Genomic DNA, 13440 nt, shown 5'->3' on the forward strand with positions numbered 1-13440 from the left:
AAAAAAAAAAGAAAAACTCACTACTGAGAGTAACATTGAATAACCACTTTGAAGTGCCAGTGATGTGGTTGATCTCTGCTTTATAAAGTCCAGTGTCTGTGGTTCTGATGTTCATGATGGTCAGAGTTCCAGTCTGACTGTTCAGCTTCAGTCTGTCTCTGAATCTCTCAGGGTCATTGGCATAAGTGGTTTTGTTGTTATTGAATTCAGCAATGACTAAAGTTTCAAACCTCCACATTATTCGAGTGATTTCCTTTATATCAATAATATCAGTGTTAAGAGTCACAGTCTGTCCCTCCATCACTGATACTGGCACATTAATTCCAGCACCAAACACACCTGCAAAACAAACAGAAACAGCATCTCAGAGACTGAAACACTGCTGAGAATGTTAGTGAGAAATCATTTAAAGGGAGAGAATTAAGTCTCGTCTTTTGAACATAATTATTTTAAATTATTCAGCTATGAATAAAGAACAAATATATTAATTATCAGCAAATTGTGAAATGAGCAGTTAATACCTCAACACTGCCAATACAAAGAATCAAGAAGAAGAAGAAGAAGAATACATGTACAGTATATAAGCATCAGGTTATTATGAAATAATAAATGTTTCAAACAAAATGATGGAATAATTTATTTATGAAAGCATTACTTGATTTGAATATATATATATATATATATATATATATATATATATATATATATATATATATATATATATATATATAATATTCTTAAAAGTAGTTACTGTAATTACAAGTACTTCCCTTAGAGAAAATGATTATGCAATGTAAAGGACATACTAACTCTTCACACAAGGCATCATGGGGTGCAGGGAAATTTGGCTAAAAATACACTGTTAGTTAAAATGCTGTGTGAAACCCAAAGCAGGCCTATTAATGACTGAACAAACCGCACACTTACCGCATGTTAATAGTTGAAACAGAATGATCCCTAAAATGATCTTCATATTGCTGCGGTTTCCAGCTAAATCAGGTTTATAAAAACAGTATTAGTGAGTTTCTAAGGCACACCCAGCGCGTTTTCTGAAAGAAACAACAAATCTGGAGAACCGTGGAGAGATGTTTAAATAACTCTATATGACAGAATACGTTTGTTTAAAATTCAAGTCTTTCATGTTCGAGTCTGCTGCTAGGCGTAAAACTGTTGTCCCGTTCGTTTGAACGAATCGTTTTAGTGAACCGGTTCTTTAAAGTAGACTTCTCAACAGTTCACCAAAACGGACTGAAGTTTCTCTCTTTGAGCCACTTTGAAACGTACCTGACAGTCACTTTGACTCAGAAAAAAGTATCCCAGAAAATATACAAATCTAACCTAAAGCAATAAGACATGCTAAGAGAATTATGAACTGATTCATTTCATCCATACTGGCGATACGTCGGACCATGCGCCAAATAAACATGCAACAGCTGACATTTAACACTGCCTGGCAGGGGCGGACCAGGAGGCGAAAGGGCCGGGGGATTCCTGGTGCCAGTGTTACATTTCACAGCTGTCTGCCGTTTGCATTTATCCGGCGATTTTACTTTCAGTTTCACATGGTTCTTTTAATAGCGTGTGTGGAAAAAAAACGGGACAAAAACTTTTGATATTTCGTATCTAAAAAAAGTATAAAGCACTGGCAAAATAGGAGGATTTTTTTACAACTCAAAAATGAGATGGCCAACCAACACATGACACTATACTGCTTTCTGAAGATGAAAATTTGAGATGCATGTTGTGATTTATGCACATGACTACATAACTAAACAGAAGTAACTATCACAAAAACCCTAGAGTCATGTATGCCATATATGGCAAAATTGTGAGATTGTCACAAACACTTGCAGTGCCCTTAAATGAACACTGGAGGGCGTCCTTTTCCATCATTTCGTTGTCTGCAGATGTTTAGTTTAAGTTCTGTCCTCTTCTGGGTTTAGTTTAGTCGTGATTTTATCTGACGTTTTGTTGCTTTGGTAATGATTTGCCTTGTTTTCCTCCATTTTGCATTTGAAGTTTATTTTTTATATTTTGAAATGAAGCTGCATTTGCATCCTGAATCTTGACTTTTCTGCCCTTCACATAAAGACATCAAGATTGTTGTTGTATATGTGTCTTCTTTAGAACCGGAACACAAACCGGTACTGAAATATCACAATGCAGAAGCACTTCATCGACTTCATCACTAAATTAGACTATACAAGAACGCATAAAGACACTGACAGGAGGTGCTCTCAGGGGTGTTTTTTCACAGCACTTTAATATCCGTTTCAGTCAAGACCCGTTTCTCTGTTTGCCACCACTGATCTCTCGCTTTGTACAGCTGAAATCTTCTGTTTTTTATCTGTTCTGATGCTCAAACTGAAGAAAATGATTCACCTGATTGTCTTCAATCTGACTCTGTTGTATCTATTTGGTAAGTTTTACATTTGTACATCCCTGCTGGAAAAAAAAACAGCATAAACAAGCCTATGCTGGTTATCTGCTCAACCAGCCTGGTCTTTAGCTGGTTATCTCCCAGCCTGACCAGCTAAGAGAAGGCTGGAAATGGCTAAAACCCTTTTAAAACCAGGCTGGTCGACCATCTAAAACCAGACAAACATATTAGGTTTAAGCTCTTTTTTTCAGCAAGAAATTGCGTTAAAATCAGTGAGTTATTTTACAATCTCAGCTTCAGCTGTGCGTTAATTACATTTTCTAAAGATGGCATGAAATTATCACTCAGTTTGTTCTCCAGGTGTGTCTGATGCTGTTACAGTGAAGCCAGTGATGGTTGGAGAATCAGTCACTCTAGAAATACAGAGAGACGGGGACATCGAGTGGAAGTTTAAACCCCACAACATTCTTATAGCTCAGATCAGCAGCAATAAAATCACATTGCATGAAAATGTTCTTGGTGGGAGTTTCAGAGGCAGATTAAAGCTGGATCAGACTGGATCTCTGACCATCAACAACACCAGAATAACAGACACTGGAGATTATGAAGTAATCATCACCAGAACAGGAATACTACTCGACATATTCAGGCTGACTGTCCATGGTGAGAACACCCTGTCTGATGTATTCACATTTAAATGCTGTAAATCATGGTTAGAATAAGTCTGATGGTGGAATTATGGGTGGTTGTAAAATGGCAAATTCATTTATGCAATTTTTTTTAAAGAAACAAACTGTTATCTATGTTGGATTGCTAATATTTGCAGGATGAAGTATTATAAGTCTTTATGACTCAAACTCATTCAGGGCATGTTTGCACAGCAAAGATGATGTACTTAAAATGTATTTGTTTTCGAAAAAAAAAAAATAGATTCATAGATCCTTTAAATCAGTGGTTTTCAAAGTGGGGGTCGGGAACCCCCAAGGGGTCGCGGGACAATAAAGGGGGGTCGCCTGGTGATTTCCAAAAATCTATTTATTCATATTAAACCATAAAAATTACCATGTTTTATCAATAAACTACTGAAGAGAAAAATTGTTGTTTATACTATATAGTTACTACAGTAGCTTATAGTTACTAGTTCTATTGGATTGGGACCCCTGGGGTAATTACATAATTTTAAAGACATACCCATGACATCAGATGCAGCAGATTGATTGTATAACATCAGGTTAAACTTTCTGGCACATGTACAGCTCTGATATACATTAAAAAAGAATAAACTAAGAATAAACTTGGGTCTATTGGTGTGTGTGCGCTATTGCATGCAAGGTTTCTGTATATATAACCACCTCAGAGGATATTGGGGTTCGCGAGTCACTAGCATTGTTATTTTGGGGGTCGCAAGCTAAAAAGTTTGGGAACCCCTGCTTTAAATGGCATGTCAGGCCAGTAGGTGGTGATAACACTTTGTCAAGAAACACAACATATGCATATGCATTCTTGGAGTCCTACATTGTTATTTTGGTTGTCTAGGGCTAATCGCCACTAACAAAACTTTTTTTACACATGAATGTTACTTGCCAATTTTCACAAATTTATATATTTTTTGTTGTTGTTGTTTTTGATTTACATGACAATAATAGTGTAGTTTTCAGTGTGAAGTTTGGGTGTGTTTACACTGCAATGATTTCAGCTAATATTATAAATGTGATTTACACAATATCCATAAGTGTCACTTTTGAACAAGCTGATGATGCAGATAATCTGCTAAAGACATTTTATGTGTATGTTACAGCGGGGATACTCTGTGTCATAGCAACAGTGATGTAAAGTAACAAATTTTAAAATACTCAAATTACTGTAATCGAGTACTTTTTCTCAGGATTTGGAATTTACTAATTTGTTTTAAAATGTGTATCTTTACTTTCCTTTGAGTACATTTTCAGTGCAGTATCAGTACTTTTAGTACTTTTAATACTTTTTTTCAATCTGCAGTCACTACTTTTTTTCTTGTCTATGGGGATAAGAAACATCAGTTTTGTGATTTCTGTCCAATCAGATCACACATAGAAGGTAAATCCCATCATATTGAACTCCCTCAAGACATGGGTGATTTATTGCAGCAAATTTGGAAGCATTAAAAGTGTCCAAGAAGATGTCCAAAATCTTTACAAAATCGCACTGACTGTTTAGATGCATGTCACTGATGAGAAGATGACAGATGTTTACTGTATGGTGACAGAAATGGCCTTAAACACCCAGCAGGCACAGGATGTCAACATGACGTCAGATTGACGTACCCCAATGTCGTGGGGATGCTGCATGTTGTTTGGAAATGAAAATCGGGGTTTGACATCAGAACCCAACATCGTTACGATGTAACACAATGTTAATGTCTAATGTCCAACCTAAAATCAAAAAATATCAATGTCTAATGATGTTACAGTTTGACATTGTGTGGACGTTACTACTATGACGTCTATCAGATCTTGGATTTTGGTTGCCATACCTGATGAATGAATGTCAGTATTTGACGTTGGTTCAAGATGTTGGCTTGACATTTGATTTTAGTTACTTTTTAACACAACCTAAAATTACCAAATATCAATGTCATTTGACGTCGTTATTGGACATCAAAATAAGGTCCTTGGGTGCTGGCTAGACAGTGAATTTTGATCATCTGATGTCACATAATCTAACTTTACATTAACATTTTATGATATTGTGTGCCTACTGGACAATAACTAAATGCACTACAGAATTTTACGTTTACACACATACACAAATCACATAACACATCAGCTTTTTATAGCGTAATACTAATGAGTACTTTGGAAAGGTCTTTTTACTCATACTTTGAGTAATATTTACAACAAATACTTTTACTTGCACTATGTTTTTAGGCAAATAATGGTACTTTTACCTAAGTATGATTTTTGGTACTCTTTTTATCACTGCAGCAATGACTTTAAATTTACTGCAGTGCAAAAATGCTCACAGCTGAGTGTTATAGAATGGCACTCACAATGAACACACACTCTAATACAAATTCCATTGTTGCCTTGGTAATGCAAGTGTAATGCATATGGCAATATGGATGATGATGGGATACTTTTTATTAATAACTTAGTTGCATAATGTCTTCTGCAGGCATAATGCAACTTCATTTAGCCATTTTTGGGAATCTTTATGAACAGAGATCATTTTGACAATGTTGTATGTGATGTTTGTGCAGAGAACCACAGGACAAATTCTCAGTGTTTAACCAAAATTTGTAAATTAAGCATTTTCAGGGCTAAGTTGGAATCATTGTTGTGTAAATAAACCCTACATTTTCTGACAGATTATTCAATCCAGCATTACATGCATGTGGTTGCACAACAATCTAGAAATAAACTCTAAAAACAGAGTTATACTTCTCTCAGATTTCACTTTTTCCAAATTTGCGTACTATTCCCTTAAAGTGTAAACTGGTTTTGTGAATATAAAATTGCGTTTCTGAAAAATCATTTTACTTCCTGTTTTCTGTGGTCAGTGTATCTCCTGTTGCCAAATCTTAATGAAGTTTATTAAGCAAACGGGATACTTTACTTAAATCTAATATATTCTGTATTGTTTTCTAGCTCCTCTTCCGATTCCTGTCATTTCCACCTTTCTAACTCCATACCCAAATGCATCATCAGTGTCCAGCTGTGTGCTGCTGTGTTCAGTGGTGAATGTGAGCACTGTGAGTCTCTCCTGGTACAAAGGAAACAGTTTATTGTCCAACTTCAGTGTGGCTGATGTCAGCAGCAGTCTCTCTCTACCTCTGGAGGTGGAATATCAGGATAACAGCAGCTACAGCTGTGTGGTCAACAACCCCATCAACAACCAGACGACACATCTGGACATCAACACACACTGTCAGACATGCAAAGGTACGGCAGTGGCAAAAACAGATTTTCTCTCACAATAATAATGATCTCCTTGTTACATTTACGTTTAGTCATTTAGCAGACGCTTTTGTCCAAAGCGACTTACAATTGAAGAGGCATTCAGTGATTCAACAAGAATAGGCAATACCAACACAATCTCACGGCAATTCGTAACTTTTTCATTTAGTGGCTAATTCGTATGAATTCGTACGATCTAATTCATACAATTTAGTACGATTTGCTCATCCCCCAATGACGGTTGGGGTTAGGGGTGGGGTCAGGTGCCACGCCTCCTTTTTAAAATCGTACCATTTTGTACGACTGAACTCGTACAAATTCGTACAAATTAGCCACTAAACTGGCAAAACGTAAAATACTTACGTTTTCTCGTGAGATCAGGCTGGCAATACACACAAGAAGTGCAATATGTACAAAGTAATTTGTTTGTGCTCAGAGAATCTCAGAGAAGGTCCTCCAGGATCTCTGGTAGTGTTGATCTCTGCTGCTGCTGCTGCTGTTGCTGCTGCTGGATCTCTGTTGATTATTTCTGCAGTCTTCTGTGAGAAACACAGAAAAACAGATCAAGAAGGCAAGTGTTACCTGCTGCTTTAAACATTTTTTAAATAATAAATATTATAAAATATAATCTAAAAATTGCAGTCAGCTGAAACAGTTAAACTGCAATTATTAAAATAAATCAACTAAAATATTTTTTTGTTATTTAGATCCTGAATTTGGCAGTGCTATTTTAAGTTAATATGTTTCAATGCATTTTCTTATTATTCAAACAGTTCAAACAAGCATCACTTATGTTGAGGTAGTGCCCTGCAAAGGACTTGCACATGAATCAGTAAGTCTATTTGTCATTCAGTTTTGATTAATGGTATTTATAACCTGTTGATGTACGCTTGTGTTTTTGTCCATACATAATGAATGTAACAGTACACAACAGTATGTTGTGGGACCATCTATTATTCCAGGGTTGTCCAAACTTAGTCCTGGAGAGCCGGTGTCCTGCTTAGTTTAGCTTCAACTTGCTTCAACAGTCCTGCCATAAGTTTTCTAGTATATCTAGTGCAGGAGTGCCTCCCAAACTCGGGTCTGGAGGGCTGGCATCCTGCATATTTTAGTTCCAACCCCAATTAATCACACCTGAAGAAGCTAATCAAGCTCTGTCTATACTAAAACTTCCAGGCAAGTGTGTTGAATAAAGTTAAAGCTAAACTAGGACACCCCTGTATTAGTCAAATGATGAAACTAACAGCATGGGTGAAGGTGAAATGCATGTAAGCTGTTTCTAGCAGATTTGAAAAAGAAATATTTTTTTTGTTAGAATAATCTGACTTCAATTTTAAGTGATCATTAATTAACAATTGTGTTCATGATAAGGCACTGATCACATTCATAAATGAGAAACTAATTTAGATATTTGACTATATTTTAAACATCTTATCTTGTCATTTAATTGTTCATCATTTACCCAAAGTCACTTAAAGTCAGATATTACATCTGCTCACGGTCACAACTACACCAGTACTGGTATAACTGTAAACCAATTTCCTTTAAGTAATATTAGGCCGCCCCATGGTATGTTACCAGTAACAGAAAAACTACACACAACATACATTTAGTTCTTATTTAGGTTCAAAAACAGCACACAACATATAGCTTACAGTCAGTGCAAACCTCTCATATGTGTCTTTAATATTCATCAGCACATGTAACCTCATGTTAGAAAGTAATTCCGTCATGCTGAGTTCATAATAGTCCGAAAAGTGATGATAATAGTTAAACATGGCAGTTTGTTCATGTTTTAGGTTGCTGAACTCCTTTTTTCTGGCTTCTGCTTTGTTTTTTCGCGCTTCACTCTCTCTTGTCCGTTTCTGAAAGGATCTAATGTCAGAAGCACTTCAATAATCATGCACACTTTATTATCATCGCTCAAAAAGTTCATTTTTTCAAATATAAATGCACGTACACACGAGAAAGCGAAACCGCTCAAGCTTTAGACAGCTTTGTAAACAACAAAAGGTCACAGGGTATATTTTCTTTTTTTTTTTGGCTTTGTGGCTGTTTATCAAGATGACGACAAGGTTGGTTTGAGCTTGGGTCAACCATGGCTATCTATTATATGTATATATTATTACAGTGTAATGTCTGCACTGTGTATTTAAAAGTGGCAGTTCCTTTGTTTTCTTTCTCCTGTCTTGATGCACGAGCGAGTGACATATCTCTATAAACCAATAGCATTCAGCTGCGTGTCCTTTTGGTACCCTTTTGTTGTTCTCAGTACCCTTTCAAAAGTTTACCCATAAAGTGGTATGGTATGGTACGGTTTTAGGTACCTTTTGACAGTGGAAATGGCTATAAAAGCATGCTGAACCGTATACTGTACCACTCAGTGGAAACGGGCCATTATTGGATGACAGTTCTTGTGATCTTGCCTCAAGGAATTCCCTAACAGTTCTCAGGGTCTGATACTGTGGAAATATTTGGCCATCCTTACATTGTCACTGTGTTTTCCACACAATAATGGTTCTGCTTGAAGAACATTGGATAGTTTATAAAACACTGTCAAAAAATGTTCCAAGACATTCAGATTTGTACATTTTTAGGCTGTAAAATACACCTTGAAGGTACAGATGTGTGCGTGATAAAAATGTACTCTTACTCTTAATTTCTGAGAGTCTAGAATGGTACAACCACAACTAAAACTTCATTTAAAATACATTAAAGGGCACCTATGATGAAAATTATCTCTTCTAAGCTGTTTGAACAGGACTGTGTGCAGGAATAGTGTGTCCACAGTTATATTAGAGTGATAGAAACAAAACAAGTCTCTTTTTTATTTCCCGACATTAAAATAGAATCCAAAACCCTCCAGTTCTGAGTCATACGGCAATGTGATGTAGGAGTCAGGTTTGCCATGCCCACTGAATTGATTGACAGATGCGTTTTAACATGTCTCCATTGTTACACGTATATCATCTGCACTTCAAGAATGAGTTTTACAAGTTTAAAACATTTCTAAAACAGTGCATGTTTTTTTTAATGAAGTAAAGACAGTAAAATCGCTGTAATTCATCACCACAACCATGTGTCAGTTCAATTATAAAAGAAGATGTTTCAGTCCCGGTTTGTGGATGTTAATTCAGGTTTATTTTGTCTATTAACATACCGGATATCTATACAGCAGTGGATAATAACGTGTTTCCTGCCACATTTGCTGTGCAAGAACAGAGCAAAGCTAAATGTGTGTGCATGAACTTTGTAACAGCATTGTGTGTGACTCGTTGCAGAAAGGCTTGAATTAATTTCACAACAAATACATAAAATAACCATTGGAAAAGTTCTTCCTGTGGTATTTCTCATAAATGGTAGATCAGCTTCCTTCTTATCTGTCACTGTGCTGTTTATCTGAGGTGAGACACAGCAGGAAAGCATTAGAGCAAGAGAGAGATCTCTGTGGCTCTGACATGCACATGGGAATGGTGGGTTGGGAGATCCAACTCATTTGCATTAAAGGAACAGGCAGCCAAAACAGCTTAAAATTTCAATATTCAGAAAAGTATTATAAATAATCTGATGTGTATTTAAGCTGAAAAGTAAAAAGACACATTCTAGAGACATAAAAGACTTACATCAAATCTTGAAAAGGGGGTAAAATAGGTGCCCTTTAATTCTGCATTTTTAATCTTCACCTTATTCTGTGTCTAATGTTGATCACAGTTACATTTAGATGAACTCATTTCAATATTCAATATTTTCAATTTTCAAACATTTTCAATATTGTGCTTTATATTTTTATTTAAGGATCAGAGGAGAATCTGGGGCTTTATGCCTCAGTCAAGACCAGAAGATATCTGACTGTGTGATGACTTTCAAGAAGAGCCTCTGGCAACAACATCAGATATCCGTGAATTAGCAGTTCTCCATATTTTGTGATTTATGTTTTAATTTTAATTCTTTTCCCTGTTAATTTTTGCATTAGAATTGCATTATAGGAGATAGATATTTTTTCCAACAATGTTTAATCTTGAAAAGTTTGAAAGAGTGATATTTTTAATAGTTTAAAGTGGTCTATTGTCTGGGTTGGTGTTGTATATTACGCTATAGAAACCTTGTAATAAACAGACAGACTTATTTTCTATATATTATTTTAGATACATGATATCATTTCGAACTACTAAAATGTCAATAAAGATCAGTTTGTTGAACTGTAGAGTTGAATTTTCAACATCAAAAGTTGTCAGAGCAGAGATCAAGCTCACATAATGCAACCAATATCACAACCATAAATAAACGGAGAGCACTTACAGAATACAGAAAGTCTTAACAGATATAATTTTACAGTGCAGTAAAAAACTTCTTGTTAACTTTTAACTTTACAAATGGAGAACTCATTCACAGTTTGTATCCATTTTAGTTTGCAACAAGAAATTAGACTATTATCCATGAATCATCTATTGAATCCACTTGAATAACGATTAACCAAAAGAATTGTTGAAGTGCAGGAAATATTTAAAACTATTTGTTCTTCAAATCAGCTTGTTTCATATACATATTTAACCCTCTACTACACACAGTATGATAGATCTATAAAAAATATTTGACTGTGTTTGTTTTCTTAGAATGGCTTAACTTAAAGCACTGTAAAAAAAAACAAAAAAAAAAAACAAAAAACATTAAAGGTACATTCTGATATGTTGCCATAAAAGCAACAACGTCCAACAGTGGATATAACTTACAAATTTAGAACTTTTCTTATAATTAATAATTTTGTTGCTTGAAATGATTTAATAGGTGTCGCAGTATTATAAGCTTTAACACAAAACTTATAAATGTGACCTTATACATACATTCCAACAACTCATATTCCAACAGCTTTTATTTATTCCATTATTTTTGCTGAATATTATTGAAAACAAACATAATCATTTATTATTATGTTTATAACATACAGTAAATATAAATCTTTCCTCCAGTAAATATTATAACAAATAAATGACAAGTCTAGTTTATCCAGATGCATCAAAATAATGTAGCTACTAGCTAACTATGTATATATATTATACTATATACTTTACTACGCTGTCTCAGAGTTTACTTACCTGAACTGTCTGCATCACTACTTTTATCAAATGTCCAGTCTGCATCATTCTCATGGACACTAAAACCCATCTCATCCTCACTTTCATCTGCAGGAAGAGCCAGTTTTGTCATTTTGTTCTTTTACTTACCATAGAACATGGTTTGTGCTTACTTATACACTGTTCCCTGTATTCGCACATTGATAAGTATCCGCCATCTTGGAATGGTCAGTTTGTCGTCATTCATTGTAAATGTGATGTAAGATTGCCCTCTGTTTGCAGAGACTGTAGATGCAGGGCAATAATGTTAAATATTGTTCAGTAACCTTTCTTAACCTTTTCACTGGTAAGTTCAGAAGGTCTCCCTGAGTGAGCTGTGAACTTCAGAACTTTACACTGTATTCCATCTTAATATAATTGTTTTACATTTGTTAATTAACGTATTGCATTTGTTCAGCAAATGAAACAACTGAAGTTTAATCTGATACATATATGCACGAATCTACAGTTGATGTATACATTGATTAACGTTCAAGCATTAACAAAACATCTTTGCCCTTTTATGATGGTTTATATATAAAATCCTACAGATACACAACAGCATATTGTGAAGCATATTCTATCACCTGTCATATTGTAAAGCTGTAACTCTATAAGAGTGTTAAAAGTGGTATAACTAAAATTGACTGGTCAAAGTTCAGAGAACAAAAATAAATAAATAAATAAATCCTCACCGCTGGCAGTAATGGACAATAACCACTTTGAAGTTCCAGTGTTGTGGATGATCTCTGCTTTTTTTCTCTGTTTGAGGTTTTCAAAGTTCCAGTCTGACTGTTCAGCATCAGTTTGTTGTTTGTTGTCATTGAGAGACGTTGTCTTGTTGTCATTGAATTCAGCATTGCGTAAAGTTTCAAACCTCCACAGAATTCGAATGACTTCATATCATTATTATCAGTGTTAAGAGTCACAGTCTGTCCCTTCATCACTGACACTGACATATTCATTTCAGCACCAAACACGCCTGCAGAACACCCAGAAACAGCATCTCAGAGACTGAAACACTGCTGAGAATGCTAGTGAGAAATCATTTAAAGAGAGAATTTAGTCGTGCCTTATTAAAATATTTAACAATTTTAATTATTCAGCTGTAAAATAAAGAACAACCAGTCTGCCTGACAAAGTAAAATCCCCTACAAATAATCCATATATGTTGAGGAATTGTACGTTTGGCTTTCTTTATTTTTATCCTTCAAGAAAACAGCTTATGAATTGTGATGAGTTACTGATCTCAGATTAGTCTACATGACAACATTTAGTATTCGTTAATATACTGTAATCCATTATTTGCACATTTATAGTAACGCTGTCTGGCTATTTTTAATTACTTTTGTGCTACCTTAAATTTTAAAATATAATAATCTCGTACTAGTTTAACTAATGCAAAGAACAAATATATTCATTATCAGCAACAACAAGTGAAATGAACATTAAATACCTCAACACTGCCAATACAAAGAATCATGAAGAAGAAGAATGCATGTATATAAGCAACAGGTTATTATGAAATAATACGTTTAAGAAAATGAAGAGAATCAATGATTTATTAAAGTAATACTTCAATTATATATATATATATATATATATATATATATATATATATATATATATATATATATATATATATAATTGAAGTATTATACTTTAATAAATCATTGATTCTCTTCATTTTCTTAAATATATAATAATATAAGTTATATATATATATATATATATATATATATATATATATATATATATATATATATATATATATATATATATATATATATAATTTTTTTTTAAAGTAATTTGCTGTAATTACAAGTACTTCATAATTATGCAATGCAATTCATCATTCACACAAGTCATCATGGGGTGCAGAAAAATTTGGCTAAAAATACAGTTACCTTTGTTAGTTTAAAATGCTGTGTGAAACTGGAAGCAGGCCTAATCATGAATGAAGAAACCGCACACTTACCACATGTTGGTAGTAGAAACCGAATGATCCTTAAAA

At 34.5% G+C, this 13440-nt stretch overlaps 2 protein-coding genes across 7 annotated transcripts in view; one reads left to right on the forward strand and one right to left on the reverse strand.

The window, feature by feature from the left end:
- LOC137488999 (pregnancy-specific glycoprotein 22-like) overlaps nucleotides 1–1416 on the reverse strand; it is an 18557-nt gene extending 17141 nt beyond the window's left edge. For 2 of the 4 annotated variants that reach the window (XM_073937257.1, XM_073937256.1), the window contains exons 1-3: nucleotides 1285–1416; nucleotides 928–990; nucleotides 22–339 (exon numbers count right to left, since the gene is read on the reverse strand). In XM_073937257.1, coding sequence (XP_073793358.1) covers nucleotides 22–339; nucleotides 928–973 — 364 coding nt within the window. In that variant the 5' untranslated portion in view covers nucleotides 974–990; nucleotides 1285–1416. Of the gene's footprint in view, nucleotides 1–21; nucleotides 340–927; nucleotides 1186–1284 lie in introns of those variants that run through there. The other 2 variants (XM_073937258.1, XM_073937259.1) reach the window with 2 other exon arrangements.
- LOC141380169 (uncharacterized) overlaps nucleotides 1–12145 on the forward strand; it is a 13162-nt gene extending 1017 nt beyond the window's left edge. The window contains exons 1-6 of one of the 3 annotated variants that reach the window (XM_073937278.1): nucleotides 2201–2419; nucleotides 2741–3043; nucleotides 6007–6300; nucleotides 6752–6886; nucleotides 7089–7147; nucleotides 10111–12145. In XM_073937278.1, coding sequence (XP_073793379.1) covers nucleotides 2356–2419; nucleotides 2741–3043; nucleotides 6007–6300; nucleotides 6752–6886; nucleotides 7089–7147; nucleotides 10111–10164 — 909 coding nt within the window. In that variant the 5' untranslated portion in view covers nucleotides 2201–2355 and the 3' untranslated portion in view covers nucleotides 10165–12145. Of the gene's footprint in view, nucleotides 1–2200; nucleotides 2420–2728; nucleotides 3044–6006; nucleotides 6301–6751; nucleotides 6887–7088; nucleotides 7148–10110 lie in introns of those variants that run through there. The other 2 variants (XM_073937281.1, XM_073937279.1) reach the window with 2 other exon arrangements.
- The last annotated feature ends 1295 nt before the right edge of the window (nucleotides 12146–13440 follow it).

This window comes from Danio rerio, chromosome 22 (genome assembly GCF_049306965.1).
Source record: "Danio rerio strain Tuebingen ecotype United States chromosome 22, GRCz12tu, whole genome shotgun sequence".
Taxonomy (NCBI): domain Eukaryota; kingdom Metazoa; phylum Chordata; class Actinopteri; order Cypriniformes; family Danionidae; genus Danio; species Danio rerio.